The following is a 23,303-nucleotide window of genomic DNA, read 5'->3' on the forward strand; positions in this document are numbered from 1 at the left end:
GAATCCCAACTTTGACATATTCTGAACCGTCATTTATTGTGCCCTGTTTGTTATCTAAAAGAAATTGCTCAAAATAGTTTGTCATGATAGGGTGGTCAAATAAATAGAGAAAGAGAAAGTTCTAATTTCCATTTATGGTTGACTTGGTAAGGATAAAAGAAAATTACTTTTTGAGGAAAAAAATAGAGTGGTCAATTAAAAGAGTGGTCAAAGTGATAGGGTTTTTATGGTAAAGCTTGGCTGTAAGATTCCTCATGTGCTATTTATAGCAATTATGCAATCTGTGTAAACAGTGCAATGAAAGCCTTACATGATGCTTTTGATGACCTTGAACTTCTTAAGTTTCAAACATTTGTCTCTTCAGTGTGCTTTCTCTAAGTACGTACAGTCTCAACTTATTCAACAGAACTTACTTACAATGTTAATTTGAATGTTAAAATGTGCTTGGTTAATAGGATGAAAATACTGATAAAAAGATAACCAGCTTAAGATTCTTTATAACCTGACAGATATGCTGTTTTTTTATGACGAAAATCTTGATTTAAGCAAGTCTTGTTTACTTTAATTAGAATGTAATTAACTCTCGTTTATTAGCTACTATAGACTAATATAGTCTATAGAAGCTATTGGTATGGGTATCCATCCGGCGTGCACTGTCAGTATGTATGTACATGTCCGTTTGTGAGGCGTCCGTCCACTCGAATATCTTGAGAAATGCAGTACTTACTGATTTGATATTTGTTGTGTGGATAAAATACAGTATATGATTTTGAGAAACTCTTTTTATTAATTTTTGATATTGTTGAAAATATGCAAATTAGCACCAAAAAAGGTGTTTTTGGTAAAAAATCTTCTTCTTCATAACCACTGGTCAGACAGCTTTGTTATTTGGTATACAGGTCCCTAGGGATAACCCAACTTAGATTTGTTAAAATTGTGATGAAATATGCAAATCTGTATTTTTACGGAATTTTTTTTTTCCATTTTTGGTCAGGCCATCCTGAAATGAGCTATCAAAGATATCCACCTTCTTAGGGGCCGTCGATAATAAAAGATGACGCACGACAAACGTAATTCTTGCGTTTAGGGGGGAGGGGGTAATAGCTCATTTCGTTTTGTGTGCGTCAAAATCGCATAAGGATTTTCCTCTATTGTTTTCGAAGTGCGAATGACCACAAAATACGGAGACAGAAAAGACAACGAAAAGACATGAATGTGAAATAAAAGCTTGTATGCTTTTTCAATGAGAAACATGTATGTGAAACATTTTCCTACGTGCGAAATACATTAAAATGTTCTGTCTTAAAAAGTTAAACGCGTAAAGTGGAGGTTTATTTATTAATGTGCCTTCTGGTATTTTTTCATGGGCGTGCGGATCGGAGAGGTGCGTGTACATGTGGGTTTGTCAGAAACGGCATCATAATACGAAATTGATTTTTCGCATAAGAACTTTCGTTTTGAGGGGAGAGGGTGGGGGTTTCAAGTAAAACGAAGGAATTACGTTTCTTGTGCGTCAACTTTTATTATTGACGGCCCCTTAATCAATACATGTGTCACAAAAGGTTATTCTCTACATAACATAGCAGAGCTCTGTCAACTGTTGAGTCGCTTGTTTTTTCAAAACCGCTGGTCAGACAGCTTTAATATTTGGTTTACAGGTCCCTAGGATGACCTTAGTGAGATAATTTCATACAGTCAGGAAATACTTAATTTTGTATCCATGGCTATAGTAGCTTCAGGGACTTTGGCCCTATGTTAATTAATTTGTAATTGCATATGTAATGAACTTTCCTAATTAGAGTGATGTATCCACAAATACAACGTCAAATTTGATGAAACTTGATACAGATGTTGATCTCATAGTGTTGTAAATACTGCATCAAACTTTATGAAATATGGTACCAGTGATAATCTGTTAGTGATAGGATAGAATGCAAAAAATGTTTTGCAACATCCTGTTGATTAATTTCTAGTTGACTCATTCAATGAACTTTAGGATGGTGGCCTACATTGGTTTTATGTTTTCATCACCATGGAACTCATTCTTGGCCATTGAGCACCATCTGTATCAAAGTATTTTTATCACAGACCTAATTAATGAAGAGGACTCTGTCCTCTCTGAGGACTTTTAATCAAAGTACCCATTAACAAGTGGGGACTGTGTCATCAATGATGACTTGTTAAATTAGGGATATATATTTGAATTAACATGACCAAAATTGATGAAACTTGCTATACTTTAAAGATACTACCGGGATCCGGATTAATGCCAAGTTTTGGTGGGCGTTTTGGGGCGTGGCTCTGCATAATGAGTCTGTTGGTAACGGTTGCTATCGTTCGCATTATCTGCGTAATCTGTTTGCTCTCAAATCATGTTCTGATTGTAAGCTTAATACTGCCTTTGCGATACGCGAAAGAGAAAAGAAAGAAGGAAAAAAAATCAATTTCATAAAAACAGGAGCGTGCTGATCATGAGTTGATCCACTGAAGTTTAAGCTGAATTGATTTACGGAAGTTTTGGGGTCGTGGCATCGTTCGAGAATGATTCGGCTACTGATCGGCATATCTACATACGGAAATGGCAATGTACATACATGTAGTGGAAATAATCATCAAAAAGTAATAAAGATAAACATTAAAAATAATCCAAAGCTGGCAATTTCGTATGTTGATATCACGAATTACTGATCAGAAATTTGACTGAGAAACACGGTCAGGAAAATGATAGGGAATTGGTGAACCACGCGACGTGATGACCGATCGATAAAATAAAAAAATAAAGTACGTTGACTACATCACGGAAGGATTGAGATTTCCTGAATCTCGCGTACCCCGATATCTATAAGCAATTGAGGTCGGCTGCTTGGTCGTTTTGAGGGTGACCCCGGACAACTCATCACGAGTTATGTTAAATTTTCGGAGCAATGGCATCAACTACGGAGTGGGTTCATAGATATCTTCGTCATTGAAGAAATTAAAGTCCAACCTTTGTCGAAATCTTACGATGTAGTGCCAACTCAATGAGCCGATCTCGGACACACGTATCCACTTAGGCCTAAGCCTTTCAAAGAAGATCAGATGATGACACTCACTGCGCTCACTTGCTCACCTTGAACTAACATTGACAAATACAATGTTTCAACTGTTTTGATGTCTTACAAGCTTTATTTAATTCTCATAACAGAAGTCCAAACGTTACTTTGGCAACCAGTATGTCAAAACCTTACCAGCCCTCCAAACACGACATGTCATTGGCATGTGTGAGAACACGTGTACATAAACATAAACCATAAGGCCGTTCGGGCTATTTATATCAAAAGCGACTAGTGTACCGGTACTTTCAGCCGTAGATTTGGGGGCTGTTTCAAAAAAGTGGCTCTCTTTGACTGACTGTAATTAAATTGATCATGGAGGCTAGTTGTTTTCGATGTCATTGTCAATGCAAACTATGGACTCTGCCTGCAGTTCTGTTAAATTCAGTGTACGCACTTTTTCGCAAGAATACATCGTACCGGTACTGACTCATCTCTTGCTAAGTCACGACCGAAAATGGCTCACTTTCGCGATGTCATTGCATCATAATCACTTGTTAGTAAAATAGTTTATGACAACCACGAAGTTTTCATCGTGTGTGCACGCCGATATATATGTAACTCTAAGTGTATACATGGTTTGTTTACATCGTAATTATTCTCGTATGCACAGCAAATGTTTGACCAGTTTACACCTCTGCGCGTCACTGAATGATTGACAATTGTTTGAATCACGGAATGACTGTTCCCTGGGGGCCATTTCCTTTGTTACGAAAGCGATTTTCCCCCTAATTGTCATAATTTTAAAATGCTTCGTGAAACTTTGCGGATATACCTTCTGTATGGCCTACGTGTTTATGAAACAGTCTATGTTTATGGTATGCCAATAGTGTTTGTTGGAGAATCGCTTCGGCTGATTTTCACAGAGCGGTCTACCTTGCTGTTGCCATGCCAGTTGTCACTCAAGCGCAATTATGAATTTTCGATGAGTTAGGGTCTTTTATACCCCGCACCGGGTTTTAAGCACTTTTGCTTCAGCAATTCCTAATTTGTGTATTTAATGAACTTTCCTAATTAGGGATATATACTTGAATTTATTTGATCAAAGTTGGCAAAACATGCTATGTACATTGATGTTTATACCAGGTTATACCAATATTGGAAGTCATTTTGCATTTTCATGTCAGCTAAATTATAATTTGCATATCTAATGAACTTTTAAAGTTTGAAATATATAATTTGAAGGACTTTACCAAAGGCAATTACAATTGCTATATAAAGTGGTGATACAATGAGAGCAGTCAAAAAAATTAATTATTTCTATTTCAGCTAATTGCATATTTGAATACTTAATGACCTATAGAGTTAATCTGCGGTGAATATTGTTCATTATGTTGACCATACATGTACTACCGGGTACTTTTGATGGCAAAGGTTCAAATTTACATGTAACTGCAACATATAATGAAACACGTGAGCACTCAGTTCATATCTGGTTTTTCTGGTTGTACTGTGTAGAAGAAATTGTCATAACATTAATGTAGAATTTTGCTGCCTTGAACAGATAGAAAAAACATTCGTCATTGATTTTTAGTACCAATACTAGTACATGTATGTACCAATTCTGATCAAATGTCAGCAACACCGCATCATCATTGGCCCTTATTATCTTATTTTTCCCAAATGTACAACTGTTATATCCTACTATTCGGTGTACCTGAAAGGATGCTCCATGAACACATGTTTTGTCAGTCCAGGAACACATTCAGCCAATACCACACATTAAAATGTTTTTGTCCATATGTTAGTTTTCAGTTTGGACTACAGCAATGAATTAAATCTCATGGTGACTGGATCAGCTGACAGAACTGTCAAAATATGGTCTTTGATTAGTGGAGAGCTTTACAACACTCTACATGGACATAGAGAGTGGGTGACTGAGGTAAGTCAATATTGGCTGTCATTGGACCAGCCTGACGAAACAGTCTAAGTACAAAGGTTGGCATTATCTGTTAACAGATAGTGCTCTTTGTAAATAAAGCTTCTTTACATGTTACTTGTGATGTGTTTGTTGTCCATCAGATTGTATCCCTATAATGACATACTTGACTATTTTGGTGTTATCACTGTCCTACAAAAGCAAAAATCTTTTGTGGATTACCTTCAGGAAAAAAATATTGGAAAGGATGAGGAAATATGATAGACCAATACTAAATATCAGATAAGCAATTTTAGCGACTGCTTATGTGATATTCAGTATTGGTCTATCATATTTCCTCATCCTTTCCAATATTTTTACTATTGTAGGTGATATGTACTGATATATATATGTATAAATAAATACTTAGTTGTGCATGGTCAATGTCATAACGTTTGGAGGTAACATAAACGGCAAGCAAGGGTACTTGGTTGTGGACCTCTGGGATGAAAACTTACATATTTTAGAAGAAATAATCACCTAGCAAAGCGAGGTGATTACTTACCCAATATGCTAATTTTCACCCCAGACGTATTATAACAGTTGCAACCACAGTCCCTCCACACACCGGTTGGGAAATGTCTATTTTTTTAAAGGAAAACCTAAGTCCAGCGACTTGACCGTTTTTCCCTTCCAAAATCACCCTTGAATAAAATGCAGCTCAAATTTGCAACATAATTGCACGCACTGATGACTACAGCGTGACTTAAAGAGAAGTTGAAGTAGACGACATTTATGAAAATGAGCCCGGAATTCCATGGGTGCGAAATGGCTCATGGGAGGAGTGTGCGTGACGTCATTGGCGATACAGACGATACAAGTTTTCAACTCATGTTGTCGTCAGGCAAGTCACTCCCAAAATAACCAACTCTAAAACAAACAATGCATGATAATGATGTGCACTTGCTGTACGTGAGTTTATGTAAATTTAGGATTGGTGATGGCCGCGTCTGCTGACGGACTGACAAATCGTATGCCGGGGTGGAGCGCTGTGATTGGGGGGGGGTTGGCGACGATAATGCAGGTACGCACAATCACACCACAAGCTGCCTCATTTCCGCTCGAGGCGATGAAACTTGATCGCAATTAGTTCATGTATGTTGGAGTTGTTCGAAAAAGACACTTGCCATAGAAAAATACAGTGCTGACCATACAGGCATAAACATGATAATAAGTCTGGACAGTGAACTTAGTATAGAAAAGTTTCTCTACTGTCTATGATCTGAAGAACGCAGTAAAGTATGTCGTTTTTCAAGATATATGGACGCAATTGAAGTTGTTACTTCCATGCTCTAAGGACTCTCCAGTTCTTCCTGGATTATCTATCGGCTCCAAGTGACTTTGCTATGCCGATATCGATATTGCATTCACGCTAAGGTGACTTCAAAATTACTTCGTTCACTGAAGTAGTAGTCATACAAACTCAAGAAATTTCACAGCTACCAATAAATAGTCGGCAAAATTTACAGAAACCAGCAATAATAATTTCGGTCATTTTATCGCCTTTGGCTAATGCTTGTTGGCTTAGCGGAAGTAGTTATATTGGACGATCGAAGGTCTCATTTTTTACCCTGCCAGTGTAGTATTTGAACAAGGGAGATCATAATTGAACGATGTTCAGTGACCTGCCGCAGATTTCTTATAATATCCAATAAACTGAACCTCTTAAAAATTACCTGTAATTTTCTCAGATGTGATTTTTTTCTACACTTTTTGATGTTTGATTTGAAGTCTTTTGACTATTTACCGGTATTTCTGCATGTACGGGTAAACTTGTCACGTGGTGACGGGAGTGTGGTTGCAAAGTTGTGGGGAAGTTTCTTGTATTTATTAAGGGCCTGCAGCTCGTGAGTTGTCAAGATAAACACCCAGATAAACATTCTATACACCTGTGAAACAGCTAGATTACTGTATTGTTATCTTTCCTGTGATGAACATTGTGTGAACATTTTTTCCAAAATGTTCCCATGCATGATGAAGTGTAAAACTGATTGTTTGAAAAATAATCTACAGAAATTTTCCAGTGACCGTGAGAAAATAGAAACTTTAGTTCTTCCTTGGATTGTCTAGACTTGATTTGGCTATCCTGATATCGATATTGCGTTGGCGGTAAGGTGTCTTGGAACTTACTTACTTCACTAAGTAGTTTACAGACAAAATCAAGAAATGACAACTACTAACAACTACTAACAAATGGTCGGCAAAAATTACAGAGACCAGTAATAATAATCTCTGTCAATTTATAGTCTTTGGCTAGCAGAAGCAGTATATTGGACCGTGACCATGGACGTGGTACATCCATGATTGGATGATCGGAGGTCTCATTTTTTACCCACCACACGAATGTTCAAACTAGGGAGATCATAATCAGATGCTTGTTCAGTGGCCAGAAGATTTTCATAATATCAAATAAATTGAACCCATTACAATTACTCTCCATTTTCAACTTGCTCAGATGTAGATATTTTTGTACACTTTTTCCGTTTTGATTTCAAGTCTTTTGCCTGTCTCAGTTGCAGCACACGTACAGTTGTATCTGTCACTTGGTGATGGGAGTGTGGTTGCAAAGTTATGGGGAAGTTGTTAGTATTTATTTAGAGCCTGCAGCTCATGAGTCGTCAAGATAAACACCCTGATAAGCATTCTATACACCTGTGAAATGGGGATAACTGCTATATAATCTTTCCTGTGATGAACATTTTATGAATGCCTTTCCAATATGTTCCCACGATGAAGTGTGAACTGATTTTTGTTTGAAAAAATTGACATAAATGATCAAGTGACAGTGATAAACTAGGCCCAGATGCAAAATCAGTAAGAAATTCATAATAGACGCTAGTTTTCTTTCATTAATATGCAAAATAAATTTTGTCCGCATTTTTCGCAAAAACTGGGCAAAAAATTTACCCGCTAGTGTTACAGTGGATACTAAAAGTCGCACTAATTTATGGCTCAGACTACAAGCTGCAACAACAGTCATACATTCATGCAACAACAACATATGTCCAAATTTAGTGTCCGATGTCGAGCGCGTGCAGCTATGTATAGAAACAAAACTAAAATCAAGATCAGGGCTATTGCTGTCGTATTTCTCGGCGGGAATAACTCATTTTTACACGCTGTGCATAAGAAGAGCAAGCAGGCATTTGGTGGTTTATATCATAATAATCTTGATCGCAACATGATCGCACCTATTTGGCAAGAATACAACGGGCACTATAATCTTACATAATTATTGATATTAGTATTATGTCTTCGCTTTGAAAAGTTTTTGATCGGTCGAGGTAGCAGCTCAAATCAGCAACCATGGTATATTTTGAACATCGTGTTCATCACTGGACATAGAATTACCTTGCTATCAACAGTAAGTTATGTTCCGGTGGCTTAGTAAATCAGCTGTGGCTTGTCAGGTTACTCGCTCGTCGTAGTCTTGTTTATTCCCATCTTTTGTGCTGTCCAGACATTTCAGCGCCAGAAACTGCTCACCCTGACCTATATATATATAATAAAGCGATCTTGCAAACTGAAGATCATTCAGCTCAGTTTCTGTCAGCGGTTGTTGGTTTGTTGATTTGCCCCGTGGTTTGGGTAAGATCTTTCCCATACAATACGCACATTGAAATTTTTCTAGGTCAATTTAGTATATTCCAAGTTTAAAAAATCACATTTTTTTATCATTTATGAGTGAATTTTTTGGTAGGTAAATTTAGTACATTTCCAGTTTTTAAAAATTCACAGATAGTTTCATCAGTTTATGAGTATATAATTGACATTGTTTACTAGGTTAGCTTCATTCGATTTCAAGTAGTTTAGGTGTAATTTTAAATATTTAGTAATTCAGCTTTACGTTTTAGCTAATTTTTATTGAGTTTTTTTACAATATTTTGATTCTTTTTTTTCTCTTGAGAATTTCCCCCAATTTTGTTGCCTGTACTTTATTTAGTCCTTTTTCAATTTTGTGAGCATTTTGTTGTCAGTGATTTAGCTATACGCTCGACACAAAGAGAAAATTCCATTAGACCTTCCGAGACACACGAGGCAATCCGCTAACAGAATCACCGCCGAACACGAGACAACAGCAAACGTGGTTCCATTAATTACGCAGCACCAATGGCGGTGGCAAAGGCCAATCTCCAGACGGCATTTGTCAGCATACGAGAACTTCTGGTCGGAAGGCAGCACAAATTTTCAAATTATGATGTTTTGGTCAAAGGTAACCAACTTCTTTCTGATGAGGAACGGTCCTGCAAGTGGAAGTGATCCCGTGAGAAACCCAGAAGACGATGGCCATTGTTTTGAAACAACCGACAAAAACAAGGCAGAAGATCGTATGTTTTTGTGTACTTCATGTTCAGTGAACAACCTTGTCGCATGAATCGAAGAGCACAGATAATGTTGTTGGGACAACCTGAAATGTGAACGAACAAACTTGATCGGCCATGCCGGGCGACTTCACTTTCTATGTAACAGCAACAACGCAAAGCATCAGTGGACATGGTATTCGTCATCAACACTACAGAATGGCAAACTGCTTGTCAATTACAGGTTGGTAAATTTCATTCACCGTTATGGTCACTCCACAAAATTGACCGTGTATACCACCATCAACAGACTTGCTTACTAAATTTTCTTGTTTTGTGTTCTTCAAAAGGATGCTTCACGCAGTGGAAACAAGTGGTATGCTTTATGCACAATACGCCGCTCTGTGCAAGGCTGGTAACATTGGTGTGCTGGGCAAGCAATACAGGAAGACCTGTGAGTATACACACCCTATCAACCAATACCGTTTGAAAATTGGTACAATCATAGTGCATCATAAAAGTACTTTTGTCCTCATAATCCTGATCATACTGTTTTACACGTGGCATTAAAACCATGTATATTTCTTGTCATTTTCAACAATTTTTCTGGCATGATTCTCTGAACATCGATAACGTTAAAAATAACATGTTCATCACAAGTTCACTTGAATATCTTACAACTTTATTTGCAGTCATTAGTCAGTATGGCCCAATAGTGAAACGATCTGCTGAAGAGTCCCGAAGTGATGCTCTACTTGAGGTACGCACATGTTAAAATATGATTACATCAAAGCAGATTCTCTTTCAAGAATTGAGCACATACGTAGACAAGTTACCGTTACGTTACTCTATCATTGTAATAGTAATTACCCCACAATTATCCTACACAAACACCCAATAATAAAATGGCTTTAGCTTATCAGAATAGTATTGTGTGATGTTCTCAAAAACCTTTCACCCCTGTTTCACATCATAGGAGATTGCATTCTATGAACCAGAAAAAAGAGGTGGAATTGAAGTCATGTCTGACGCACACCATGCAATTTGCAAAAATGCCAAGCAAAGTGACATCGTATTCCTAGGAGACAGGTAATAAAAACCAAATTGTTTATTTCTTAATTACATCCACGTCTTTTCAATATGACAATTTAGAAATCAAGATCTTTTCCAAAATACAATCAGTGTGCGAAATTAACGTAGGTCCGACAGTCCGAGACCGACAAATTATTCGTCGGGCCGAAAGTTTTTAGTAACATGTCGGTCCTGATGACCGACTGAAATTTGGAATAAATGATGAAAATTTCTCCGTCAAGACCTGTAACAGATGCAGATGATGACTGACTCTGAATCATGTGATTCAGACTTGAATGTCATGCACCTATCAATGTTTTCCACCGTGGGAGTGCGGGGCAACAGGGGATATTGATCGCACTTCGTGTCCTGGTAGTGGGGAATTCGATCTCAATAGTACGCCAGATGGGGAGCGGGGTGGGGTTGACAATGTCGCAACATAGTAATTTTTGTATGGCGATTTTTTGCATTTACAAGTGTTGATAATTGCCTTGAAAGTCTTTGTATATCATATCTCAGGTTTATTTTAGGAGTAAGTAAACGCATCCCTTTTGAGGGTATTAGATCTGAGCTAGGTAGTATTTTGAAAAATGCACTTAGAGAAAATATATATCAATTCTCCATACGCAAAATTTGTTCATCACATTTTGGGAAGTTACAATCACAGTCGTGTTTTCAGTGCATCTAGAGTAAATTCTTATTCTCAGTTATGTAAGAAGTTAAAACACGAGTATGAAAATCAATACTTAGAAACTGGGAAGAGAACCCTTTCAAAGGATTCAAGGAAGAATGGAAGTGGTAACAAATTGCGCACTTATAGAATCTTCGAGACCAAGTTTGGTTTCGAAAAATATTTAAGAGATATTTCAGATTTCGGGTTACGTAGAAGTGTACCAAACTTTGACTGAGTGATCATAATTTACGTGTTGACCTCTGTAGGAAATGTAAACCTCATTTACCTTTAAATGAAAGAATTTGCTTGAGATGTGATAGTAATGTTATAGATGATGAGTTTCACTTTTTATTCACATGCAAGTGTCATATTTCTGAGAGATCAATTTTGTGCCAGAAAAGCGGAAGAGATTTTTCTATCACTATGAGTGTTGATGAAAAAGTAGAAAACATGAAAAAGATTATGGATCAGAATTCTCTGAACCTTGCTATATTTATAGGGAATTCTGGTGTTTGCTGACCCCTCCAGTAGCTACCTACAGTTAGCTGGTTACAGTTAGAGTTATATGTGTACTTCAATTCAATTTACTTGGATTTTAATATCCATTTGATGGTGTTCAGTTTTGGACATGTTGTTCTTTCATCTGAAATGAACCATACCACACTCTCTGTCAGTGTGTGTTGAGTAATAAAAGATTGATTGATTGATTGATTTACGAAGAGTCTAATCCCTCCGATCGACGCGCAGAGCATGGTGCAGTTGATTACATTCAGATCATTATGAAATACGTCCGTGCATGCAGATTCTAGCAATGGAATGAATTGATTTTGGTGCAATAATGTAATATTGTAATAATACAATATTATAATAATACTCGTCTAGTAATTGTAACCCTGGTAATGATAGCATATCTGAGTCATATGACAACAACACCCAGTATCACTTCACTAGTTCCATACTTTAAGTGTTCGGAATTTACATGTACACAAATGTACAGCCCTTCCTTTTATCAAATTGACTCCGTTTTATTTGCTTTGATTTTCCATTGAAGCGTTCAAAACATAAACAGTTCATAGAAGAGTTTAAGACAAAAACCTACTAAGAGAACAGTTCTGTTGACTAGTCATATTTGTTTTTGAACATCGAGGTATTTTTTTACCTCTATGGTTTTGAACTACGCCCGATACAAGGACTAGATCAGATGTTACACGACAGCCCAATTGTGCTACTTGCAGTCGACAATCAAGTTCACGTTTCGCTGCGTTTGTTTGTGGACCGCCAGAACATCTTGCTCGCTCGTTGGTCTTTAACCAAAGTTCACAAGGCCGACTGTTAACACGATATATAAGTGATGATAAGTGTACATTTTATAAAACAGAGCGGCCTTATAACAGTTTTGTCGAGTTGCACGATCCGTCATGTATACTCTCTGAGGCCGAGATTAGGGCTTCAAATTGTTTCGATGTATACCGGTACTGTTTTACGACAGGCATGCAAAACTCTCCGTCATCCTGGACTGTAGGTCTAAATGTCGCAAAAAATAGGTCTTTTAAGATTTTACGGTATCATTATCTGATCGTGCCGATGGTTTTCAGCAGTATTGAGTGTCCGTCAAACTTTTCAGAGTCACTTTAATAACTTTAAGCTTTCAAAGGGCGATGAGACCCAGCAATCGTTCAGGCAAAACTTTTTGATCAGAAAATATGCATTCATTTCCGCGAGTGGCGTTTACCATTCATGTTGTTTACAATTTCTATAATCGAGAAAAAGTTACGATACTTTTCCTTTTAATTAAAAATATAACTTCATCTGTTTCTTCATGAATGCAACAGAGGCCACATTTAACCATATTTATTTTTTGAAAATGTTGAAAGTAATCCGTACCAAGTATTTTCTCCCTTCTGTTTAAAAAAGACGTAGTAATCAATGGTTGCATAAAAAAATTATTCATACACTTATGACTGTTTTCAAGGTACTCAGTTATTCACTCACTCTTCTACCACTCGCGTTGGCTAATTTCAGTGATTTTCAGCTCACCAACCATTTTCAAATCACAATATCACATGCCCTGGTGTAGTGTACATTTGTACACAGCAATGTAGAGAACACCATTTCCCATAGGAAGTCATGAGAGACAAATCTTCTCGCTTTCATCAGCCACATGTAGCCAGTGTATGAGCCTGTATTCCCCGGTCCCTTGGTGTTTGACATCATTTTATAGTTCGAGTATGGGGATTTGACATGGCTAGAAAAAATGTCAAATTCTCCTGTTAGTCCCATCGTCCCCCCTCCCTCCCCCCCTGTGGTGGAAAACATCGATAAATGTGTGCGCATGACATGCGCATGTAGATTAATGATTCATGATCATTCACCTACACTATTCTGCAATCTATGTGAAAAACAGTCCTTTGGAGTGAATACTTACTGACTCTATTGATAAAAGGACATGAAAAATTAAATATTACAGCATTCAAAAGCATAGTATTAGTGGAGAAGTTGACTTTAATGGTCGTTGACAACTGCATTTATTGAGGACCGGTAGTTTTCTGTGAGGACCTAAAGCTTTGGCTTGGTGCAGGCCCTTATGACATGAAGCTATTTTCTCTTAATTTCGCACACTGAATACAATGCGTCTCAGTGACGCTATTGAGCGTATTCTAGCTGAGATTTATTTGTTCAAAACTTTATTAAAGCCCGCTCATTGATCAGGCTGACAATTGTGAGAAAAAATACTTAAAATTATATCGTTTTTTAGCTACTATAGACTATAGTCTATAGAAGCTATTGGGATGGGTATCCGTCCGGCGTCTGTCGTCAGTCTGTATGTATGTATGTATGTATGTATGTCCGTTTGTGAGGCGTCCGTCCACTCAAATATCTTAAGAACCGCAGTACTTACTGATTTGATATTTGTTGTGTAGATGAAAAATATGATTTTGAGAAACTGTTTTTTTTAATTTTTTGATATTGCTGAAAATAGGCAAATTAATGCCAAAAAAGGAGTTTTTGGTAAAAAATCTTCTTCTTCATAACCGCTGGGCAGACAGCTTTATTATTTGGTATACAGGTCCCTAGGGATCACCAAACTTAGATTTGTTCAAATTGTGATGAAATATGCAAATCTGTATTTTTAAGGAATTTTTTTGTCATTTTTGATCAAAATTTGACTTACATTGTGTGTAATTCTTGTACTGTATAAACCCTATCAATTCACCCAGAAAAAAAAAATTAATATGATTTTAAATAATTGAATTAATTAGGAAATCATCAAAGCCAAACTAATTTTAGTGTAGAATGATCAGAGAATTCAACTTTACAGTTTATAGTGAAATGCTTACCATCTTGGAGGATTAAAACATGTTAAGGCAACTTTCCTGAATCCCAACTTTGGGCAGATCGTCCATGTAGCCGACACGAACACGAAGTGTCTGTTACCGGCTACAGAAAACTATGAAAAATAGTAAAGAATGAGCTACAAAATCACTATCAGTTTTAAGTTGCAGGTAGAAGAAGTCTGTGCTTTTGTTTAAAATACTATAAAAATAGTAGAAAGTGAGCAACCAGCTGAAAGTTAGTTGAGGAGACCTTAACTGCATATCATTTGCATGTCATTGTCGGCTACATGGACTGTGTGCCCAACTTGGACATATTCTGAACCGTCATTTATTGTGCCCTGTATGTTATCTAAAAGAAATTGCTGACAAAATAGTTTGTCATGATAGGGTGATCAAATAAATAGAGATAGAGAAAGTTCTAATTTCCATTTATGGTTGACTTGGTAAGGATAAAATAAAATTACTTTTTTGGGGAAAAAAATAGAGTGGTCAACTAAAAGAGTGGTCAAGTGATAGGGTTTTTATGGTAAAGCTGGGCTGTGAGAATCCTCATGTGCTATTTATAGCAATTTTGCAATCTGTGTAAACAGTGCAATGAAAGTGTTACATGATGCTTTTGATGACCTTGAACTTCTTAAGTTTCAAACATTTGTCTCTTCAGTGTGCTTTCTCTGAGTACGTACAGTCTCAACTTATTCAACAGAACTTACTTACAATGTTAATTTGAAAGTTAAAATGTGCTTGGTTAATAGGATGAAAATACTGATAAAAAGATAACCAGCTTAAGATTCTTTATAACCTGACAGATATGCTGTTTTTTTATGAAAAAAATCTTGATTCAAGTCTTGTTTACTTTAATTAGAATGTAATTAACTCTCGTTTATTAGCTACTATAGACTAATATAGTCTATAGAAGCTATTGGGATGGGTATCTGTCCGGCGTGCACTGTCAGTATGTATGTATGTATGTATGTATGTATGTATGTATGTATGTATGTATGTATGTATGTCCATTTGTGAGGCGTCCGTCCACTCAAATATCTTGAGAACTGCAGTACTTACTGATTTGATATTTGTTGTGTGGATAAAATATATGATTTTGAGAAACTGTTTTTATTAATTTTTGATATTGTTGAAAATATGTAAATTAGCACCAAAAAAGGCGTTTTTGGTAAAAAATCTTCTTCATAACCACTGGTCAGACAGCTTTGTTATTTGGTATACAGGTCCCTAGGGATAACACAACTTAGATTTGTTAAAATTGTGATGAAATATGCAAATCTGTATTTTTACGGAATTTTTTTTCTATTTTTGGTCAGACCATCCTGAAATGAGCTATCAAAGATATCCACCTTCCTCATCAATACATGTGTCACAAAAAGTTATTCTCTACATAACACAGCAGAGCTCTGTCAACTGTTGAGTCGCTTGTTTTTTCAAAACCGCTGGTCAGACAGCTTTAATATTTGGTTTACAGGTCCCTAGGATGACCTTAGTGAGATAATTTTATACAGTCAGGAAATACTTAATTTTGTATCCATGTCTATAGTAGCTTCAGGGACTTTGGCCCTATGTTTTTTAGTCCCCATGGACACCGTCCGGTGAGACTTATAGGTTTGGTCATGTCCGTGCGTGTGTGCGAGCGTGCATGTGTGCGTCTGTCCATTCATGCAGATATCTCAGAGATGCCTGGAGCGATTTCATTCAAACTTCGTGCAAGGATTACTTCATATGTCATACAGATGCACGTTGATTTGTTTTCTGATACAATCCAATTTGGCTGCCAGGCGGCCATTTTATTACAATTTTTTCATGAACAGAGCCAAACTCAGACATGTTTCAACCAATTTTATTCTAAGTTGGTACAACGACATTGACCTATGTCATAGATATGCACGTCAATTTGTTTTGCGATACGATCCAACATGGCCGCCAGACGACCATTTTGTAACGATTTTTTCATGTACAGAGCCATAACTCAAGCATATCTACACCGATTTTATTCAAACTTGGTACAAGGACATTGACCTATGTCATACATATGCACGTCAATTTGTTTTGTGATACAATTCAATATGGCCGCCAGGTGGCCATTTTGTTACGATTTTTTCATGTACAGAGCCATAGCTCAAGCATGTTTCAACCTATTTTATTCAGAGTTGGTACAAGGACATTGAACAATGTCATAGATATGCACATCAATATGTTTTGTGATACGATCCAATATGGCCGCCAGGATGCCATTTTGTTACGATTTTTTTCATGTACAGAGCCATAACTCAGGCATATCTACACGGATTTTATTCAAAGTTGGTACAAGGACATCGACCTATGTCATATATATGCGTGTTGATTTGTTTTGTGATATGATCCGATATGGTAGCCAGGCGGCCATTTTATTACGATTTTTTTCATGTACAGTGCAATAACTCAGGCATATCTCAACTGATTTTATTCAACGTTGGTACCAGGACATTGACCAATGTCACAGACATGCACATCAATTTGTTTTGTGATATGATCCAATATGGCTGCTGTGCGGTCATTTTGTTACGATTTTTTCATATACAGAGTCATAACTCAGGCATATCTACACCGATTTTATTCAAAGTTGGTACAAGGACATTGACCTATGTCTAACATAGATTTGTTTTGTGATATGATCCAAGGAAATGATAATTGATTTTAGGAGGCAAGAACGCAACCCTCCTACGTCCATTGTTCACGATCAAGAAGTCGAGATTGTTTCGAAGTATACATACCTTGGTTCAATATTTGACAGCAAATTGAAATGGGATCATAACACCGATGCTATACTGAAGAAGGGGCAGCAAAGATTGTACTTTTTAAGGAAACTGCGTTCATTCATGGTTGATAGACAAATTTTGTCTCTTTTTTATAAATCTTACATTGAAAGCGTTATCTCATTTTCATTCATTTGTTTGGTATCAAAATATGTCTGTTAAAAACAAAACTTCACTTGATAGAATTGTTTCACTTAGCTCAAAACTAATTGGTATACCCCAGAGAAGTCTTTCTACGTTTTATAATCAGCAAGTACTCAGGAAAGCCCGCTCAATTCTTTTGTCTAGTGATCACATTTTATCAGCCAGAGTTCGACACACTTCCCTCTGGTCGGCGTTTTAGATACCCGGCTTGCAGGTCAAACCGCGCAAGTTGTCATTCATTCCAACCGCTGTGCGGCTTTTAAATGATTCCTAAACTGTTTTTTGTATAGTCCTGCGTCTCCTACCATTTTGTAAATTTGTATTATATATTTTTGATGTTGTATTTGAGCCACGCTTTTTAATTGCCCGTGTTTGGGATAAATAAAGTTCTATTGAATTGAATTGAATTGAATTGAATATGGCCGCCGTGTGGCCATTTTTTGATGATTTTCCATGTCCTGAACCATAACTCAGACATCCACAAGCAAATTTATTCAAAGTTGGTAAAAGGACATTGACTAATAGTATACATATGTTTGTCGATTTGTTTCTCGATATGGTCTGATATGGACACATGGTGGCAATTTTGTTATGGTTTTTTCATGTCGAGAGCCATTACTCTGGCAAGTCTCAACTGATTTTATTCAAAGTTTGTACCTGGACATTGACTTATGTCATACATATATGTCTTGACTTTTTAAACAGTAAGATCAAATATCGCTGCGTGGCGGCGATTTTGTTACGATTTTCTCATGTACTGAGCCATAACTCAGACATATTTCCACCAGTATCATTCAAAGTTGGTGCAAGGACATTGACCTATTTCATACATGCTCATCAATTTGTTTCACGTCATGTAGCAGTATCATGTCAATTGTTGATTCAAGTTTCATAATTAGGCTGATATGTTAAGAAATACTGCATCAAATTTCATGAAACTTTGTACAGATGTTAAGCTCACATTGCTTTAACAGTGAAAAAGACATTTATCAGTGTCATTTTAATAAATTTTTAATTGCATATGTAATGAACTTTCCTAATTAGAGTGATATATCCACAAATACAAGGTCAAAAATGATGAAACTTGATACAGATGTTGATCTCATAGTGTTGTAAACACTGCATTAAACCTTATGAAATATGGTACCTGATAATTTATTAGTGTTTGGATAGTATGAAAAACATCCTGTCAAGTAATTCCCAGTTGACTCATTTAATGACCTTTAGGATAGTGGCCTAAATTGGTGTTATGTTTTCTTCACCATGGAACTCATTCGTGGCCATTGAATGCCATCTGTATCAAAGTATTTTTATCACAGACCTAATAAAGAGGATCCTCTCTGAGGACCTGTAATAAAGTACCCATTAACAAGTGGGGACTGTGTCATCAACAATGACTTGTTGTGATTACTTCACATGGAGTATTCGTCATTTCGTTAAAGGCACAATTGTACTTTCTCATTCTAATATCAGAACTCACAAGTGTGTCTACAAGACATGTGTCACAAGGGAAGATGATACTTGCTCCCAACATCACGAAATGACCGGCGAGCGGCGGTTCTACGAATAGGCAGATGAAAATGGTAAGTTAACAAGCTGTTGTTTAACTTTAAATATTTCCATTTTCATTTTACCACGCTAAATATAATCCCGTAGCAAGTATGCCAGCATACAATACTCGACCATATCCAAACCAAAACGAGGGATTCAAAAGCAGAACACACCATCATACCTTCGAACTCCAGATAAACTCAAATACAATTGAAAAACACAAGTCTACTACATTTCTCAATGGATTGTAATTTGTTCTGTAGGGTAACCATGGAGAGTGCCATCCAACATCTGGATGCTGCAGCGGGTCATACGAGCCAACCTGGCGATTAATCCAAAGTCCAGTAGCTGTTAGACTGCTTACCAACTTCATAGGAGTAGTGTGGTGTACAAGCAACCAGAACATTTCATCAACGTAAGTTTACATATATATATATATATATATATATATATATATATATATATATATATATATATATATATATATATATATATATACATATATATATATATATATATGAATTCAGGCGATCCCCAGTGGAGCGTGGAGTGGGGGGAAGATAGAAGAAACTTGGGTTAACACACTACCACACCTGGTTGTTAGGTTCCAAACATATTTATTATACCTCAAACACAACGTTTCGCTCTAGATTTAGAGCAAAACGTTGTGTTTGAGGTACAATAAATACGTTTGGAACCTAAAAACTGGGTGTGGTAGTGTGTGTCAACCCAAGTTTCTTATATATATATATATATATATATATATATATATATATATATATATATATATTTTTTATATATATATATATATATATATATATATATATATATATATACACCTACAAATTGTGGAGCGACATGGCTTGCCTAGATTGGGTATGTACAGCAACAAATCTACACATACATCCTACAAGTATAGGCTAAAATTAAAGCATATAGCGGATTCATGTACTAGATTTGTCAAAGAAATATATACCATTGACGTTTCAACGAAACCATTACAGAGCATTCAGCTTTGTTACAGTTATAAAATATGGTCAGAAGGAATTTCAACGGTGCTATAATGTAGTCACAAATCAATCATTTGCAATCGTACTCGTTCGGTGTAACAACAAGCTAATATTCTGTACCAACTGTTTGCAGAATGAAAATGTTGACAGACTGGCCACGTCCATTGTTGCACCAAGACTGCATCACAGAAGACCTAGGATGCAGTCCAGCTACAGAAATCCAGTGAGGAAAACATCCGATTAGAAAAACAGAATATGGAGGGAAATGATGGCATCGATTTTTCAAAATTGATTAATTTATTACTTCTCTTAGACAAGGATATTGTAAAAAAGAGAAAACTTGTTAATTATATGTGAAACATAAGTAAATAAATTGTTTGAATTGAAAATCAAAAATGTTTGTGTTTTATGTTAACCACTTTGATAACTATAATCAACTAGAAAAAGCAAACTGCCTATGAAATAGGAATATGGACGGATTTTTGTTGAAAATAATCCACCAAACTGTGGTAATATATCACTATAAGCGTCATTATCAAGTTGTATCAATGGTGTTCCCTTCATCCAAACAAAATATTTCAGACGATTTCATGTTAAAAAAGCACTGCAAAAACGTGAGTTCCAAAAGGGAGAACAAAGCATTTATTGCAATCAAATCAAAATGCCCAAACTGAAAATGCTCAAACCTATCGATTGAAGCAGTTTTACTCGACGGTGTGGACACTCGCTCTTTCCGATATGTCTATGGTGTTTCTAGAAATGGTTCATTCATTCTCATTAATCTGTTGGCTCCAAAAATCTGACAGTAAAAAACAAGTGTTCACTTGATTAAATTGTGTCACTTAGCTGAAAATTCATTGGAATACCCCAGAGAAGTCTGTCATATTTTGCCCGCTCAATTGTTTTATCTAGTAAGCTTAATCATGTTTTATCGACAGAGTTCAGCATACCCGGTACTTCTTTCTGGTCTAGATACCCAGCTAGCAGGTCAAACCGGTCCAAGGTATCATTCCTACCACTGTGCAGCTTCTAAATGAATTGTACACTGTGTTGTGTGATTGTTTTTGGTATTGTTCTGTGTCCATGTACTTTTTGTATATTTTTAATAGTATTAATATAATTGTGTTTGAGCCACACTTTTTGCCCATGTTTGGGATGAATAACCATTGAATTGCATCGAAGTGAATGTAATATTTTAATAGCTGGGAACACAAGGTGCCATACGACACTTCGGGAAAGTGCTTGCTTTACGACTCAAAAAGAGTTCAAATCTTTAAATAGGCCGATCTGTTGTCCACGTTACCGTTCTGTGTGCTACGTACATGCTGAATCAGCATTAACAAGGAAGAAATAATTAAACGATAAAATATCGACTATGATATTTTATTTCATTCCCAACGTAACTTCACGTCCTGCTCGCTATTCATATTGTGAGTGCATGGTTTCAACGCATCAACGATCACATACTAACTGATGTCTGTTAACGAATTACTCGTACGTAAAAAGACCAGCCAGCAGTTTCCATTTTCAGGGCACAGTGAACTTGCACTGTTTTTTCTTCTCAGTAGTGTGACTACCTTGGCTGAAATCCGATAAAAAATTACCATGGCACAAATACAGACTCGTGAACGCAGCGCCAATATGTTTGGAGGCTGCGATAGGTAGTCTTGAATGAACAATGAATTTGAACACGGAAACCAGGTTCAAATTAATAGATGGGCAATCTTGAAACAGAGCATTAAAAAGAAGGATATCAGGCCGATAATTTGTTGTGTAGTTGAAGTACTTCAAGAATTACAGTTCTTGTGTCTCTAGTAAAACAGACCCTGCCAGGGTCAACCCGACCTCGCATCAAATGGACCTGAAGTATATTACAAAGCACCGTGATCAATTTTATTCAAAATGTTTCCTTAAGAGATCATGATTATAACCACTTGTGGTGAAAATGTGGGACATCATACGCATATCAAATTATGAAGGGAAAACAAATGGCGGGATGTACTGTAAATTCGACCCTTCATATAAAACTCAACTTTCATAGCATGACCGGTGAGCAGGCTTAAATAATCGTGAAAATGAAAACACTCTGAAAACTCATGTAGTTCATCAATGATAGAATGAATACGCTTTGTGCTCATTGCGAGAGATCAAACAAATACCGTATAACTGAACATAACTGCTGATCACCTTCTTTTGTTGTAACTTGTGCATGGATATTCATGTAAAGTGAGTGGTTCTGTACTTCTTCAGACCCGGACCCAGCGCGGACAGTGTAATCACATAGCATGATGAGCTTAATATATTTTTCTTAGGTAATCTTAGTTGTATGCATATTTCAATGAAGTTCAGCTTTAAAAGGCGAAACAGCTTACAGCACCAGTCATCATGAATCACAACTGTTTGAAAAGTTTGATCTGTCATGGGGTAAATTTGCCCAGAGTGAAAGGTTGATCATGACATGACGCCGATAGTGTAGACCACGTGAGTATTCTTATTGGCTCACTTGACTGAGATCGGGTTGGTTTGCGGCCATTTCTTCCAGAAACAGGCAAGGTCCTGACATGTGAAGGATCATGTGTGCATGCTTTATATAACCAAACCTGGTTTACTCACAGCATTCCAGTAAGAATATACGCCATATTAGTCCACTGTTTATTGGGTAATTTATACTTCACCAGTAACGTCTTGCAAAGACCTTCATTTTGGTCATTGATAATAGCCAATCAGTAGTAGAATAAATTACATCATAGAATCTTTCTGCTGGCTGCGTTTCACTGCGCTTGGGTTCAAAACATGGTCGATTTCTTCAACAAGATGCGAGTAACATGTTCATCGGCATGATTTTCGAGGAGGTGGTTAAATTTGTGATCCAACTACACAGTTACGAATGTTTAGATAGATAGTGGCCGCTGCGAGGAATGCATAGAATATACAATGCAATTGGCTGGCGGCGGCTGCTGTGTATTGAAACACACGTAACTGTGAATGTCCAACTAGGTATATTTGAGTGTAGTTCTGAATGTTTTGTGTGAGTGCATGGCCAGACAAAAACCAGAAAACCAGGATTGTGTGTTTTTTGAGTAATTCTGTTGCACATGTTGCGAGTATTTAGGTTGTAGTGGTGGGCAGATCGAGTATGGGATCGATAGATCGAGCCGAAAATCGAAGCGATTTAGCGGTGCTGGTGGCCTTATAATGCCGGGAACACATAGACCTGTACGCAGGGCTGCAGACTGCCAAGCTGACAAGCACACGTGACTGTAAATGGCACGCGGCAGTCGTCAATACAATAGACCATGCTTTGCTACCAAATAACCACTGTAACCCCGCATCAATAGTCCGTCAATAGAGGAAGATAACAACTACGCCAGGAAGGGTCTGTTCATTTTCTGTCAAAGATTTTG

At 36.9% G+C, this 23,303-nt stretch overlaps 2 protein-coding genes across 2 annotated transcripts in view; both read left to right on the top strand.

Moving 5' to 3' along the window:
• The window catches only part of LOC139116294 (F-box/WD repeat-containing protein 2-like), a 64,134-nt gene that overhangs the window by 37,608 nt on the left and 3,223 nt on the right, over positions 1-23,303 (top strand). The window contains 1 exon segment of the mRNA XM_070678917.1: positions 4,841-4,974. Coding sequence (XP_070535018.1) covers positions 4,841-4,974 — 134 coding nt within the window.
• LOC139116296 (uncharacterized) lies at positions 5,265-22,849 on the top strand. The gene is made up of 7 exons (XM_070678920.1): positions 5,265-9,555; positions 9,662-9,765; positions 10,004-10,071; positions 10,288-10,400; positions 18,812-18,921; positions 19,153-19,304; positions 20,033-22,849. The coding sequence occupies exons 2-5, from the start codon at positions 9,663-9,665 to the stop codon at positions 18,906-18,908; spliced, it is 381 nt and encodes a 126-aa protein (XP_070535021.1). The 5' UTR covers positions 5,265-9,555; position 9,662; the 3' UTR covers positions 18,909-18,921; positions 19,153-19,304; positions 20,033-22,849.

The sequence above is a fragment of the Ptychodera flava genome, chromosome 17 (assembly GCF_041260155.1).
Source record: "Ptychodera flava strain L36383 chromosome 17, AS_Pfla_20210202, whole genome shotgun sequence".
NCBI classification, from domain to species: domain Eukaryota; kingdom Metazoa; phylum Hemichordata; class Enteropneusta; family Ptychoderidae; genus Ptychodera; species Ptychodera flava.

What these genes read in the sequence shown, in the direction of transcription:
- LOC139116296 (XM_070678920.1), top strand. Translation starts at nt 9,663, where the DNA reads ATGCTTCACGCAGTGGAAACAAGTGGTATGCTTTATGCACAATACGCC. An exon ending in GAAGTGATGCTCTACTTGAG is followed by an intron (nt 10,072 to 10,287) that starts GTACGCACATGT and finishes TTCACATCATAG; the next exon opens with GAGATTGCATTCTATGAACC. An exon ending in ATCGTATTCCTAGGAGACAG is followed by an intron (nt 10,401 to 18,811) that starts GTAATAAAAACC and finishes TTCTAATATCAG; the next exon opens with AACTCACAAGTGTGTCTACA.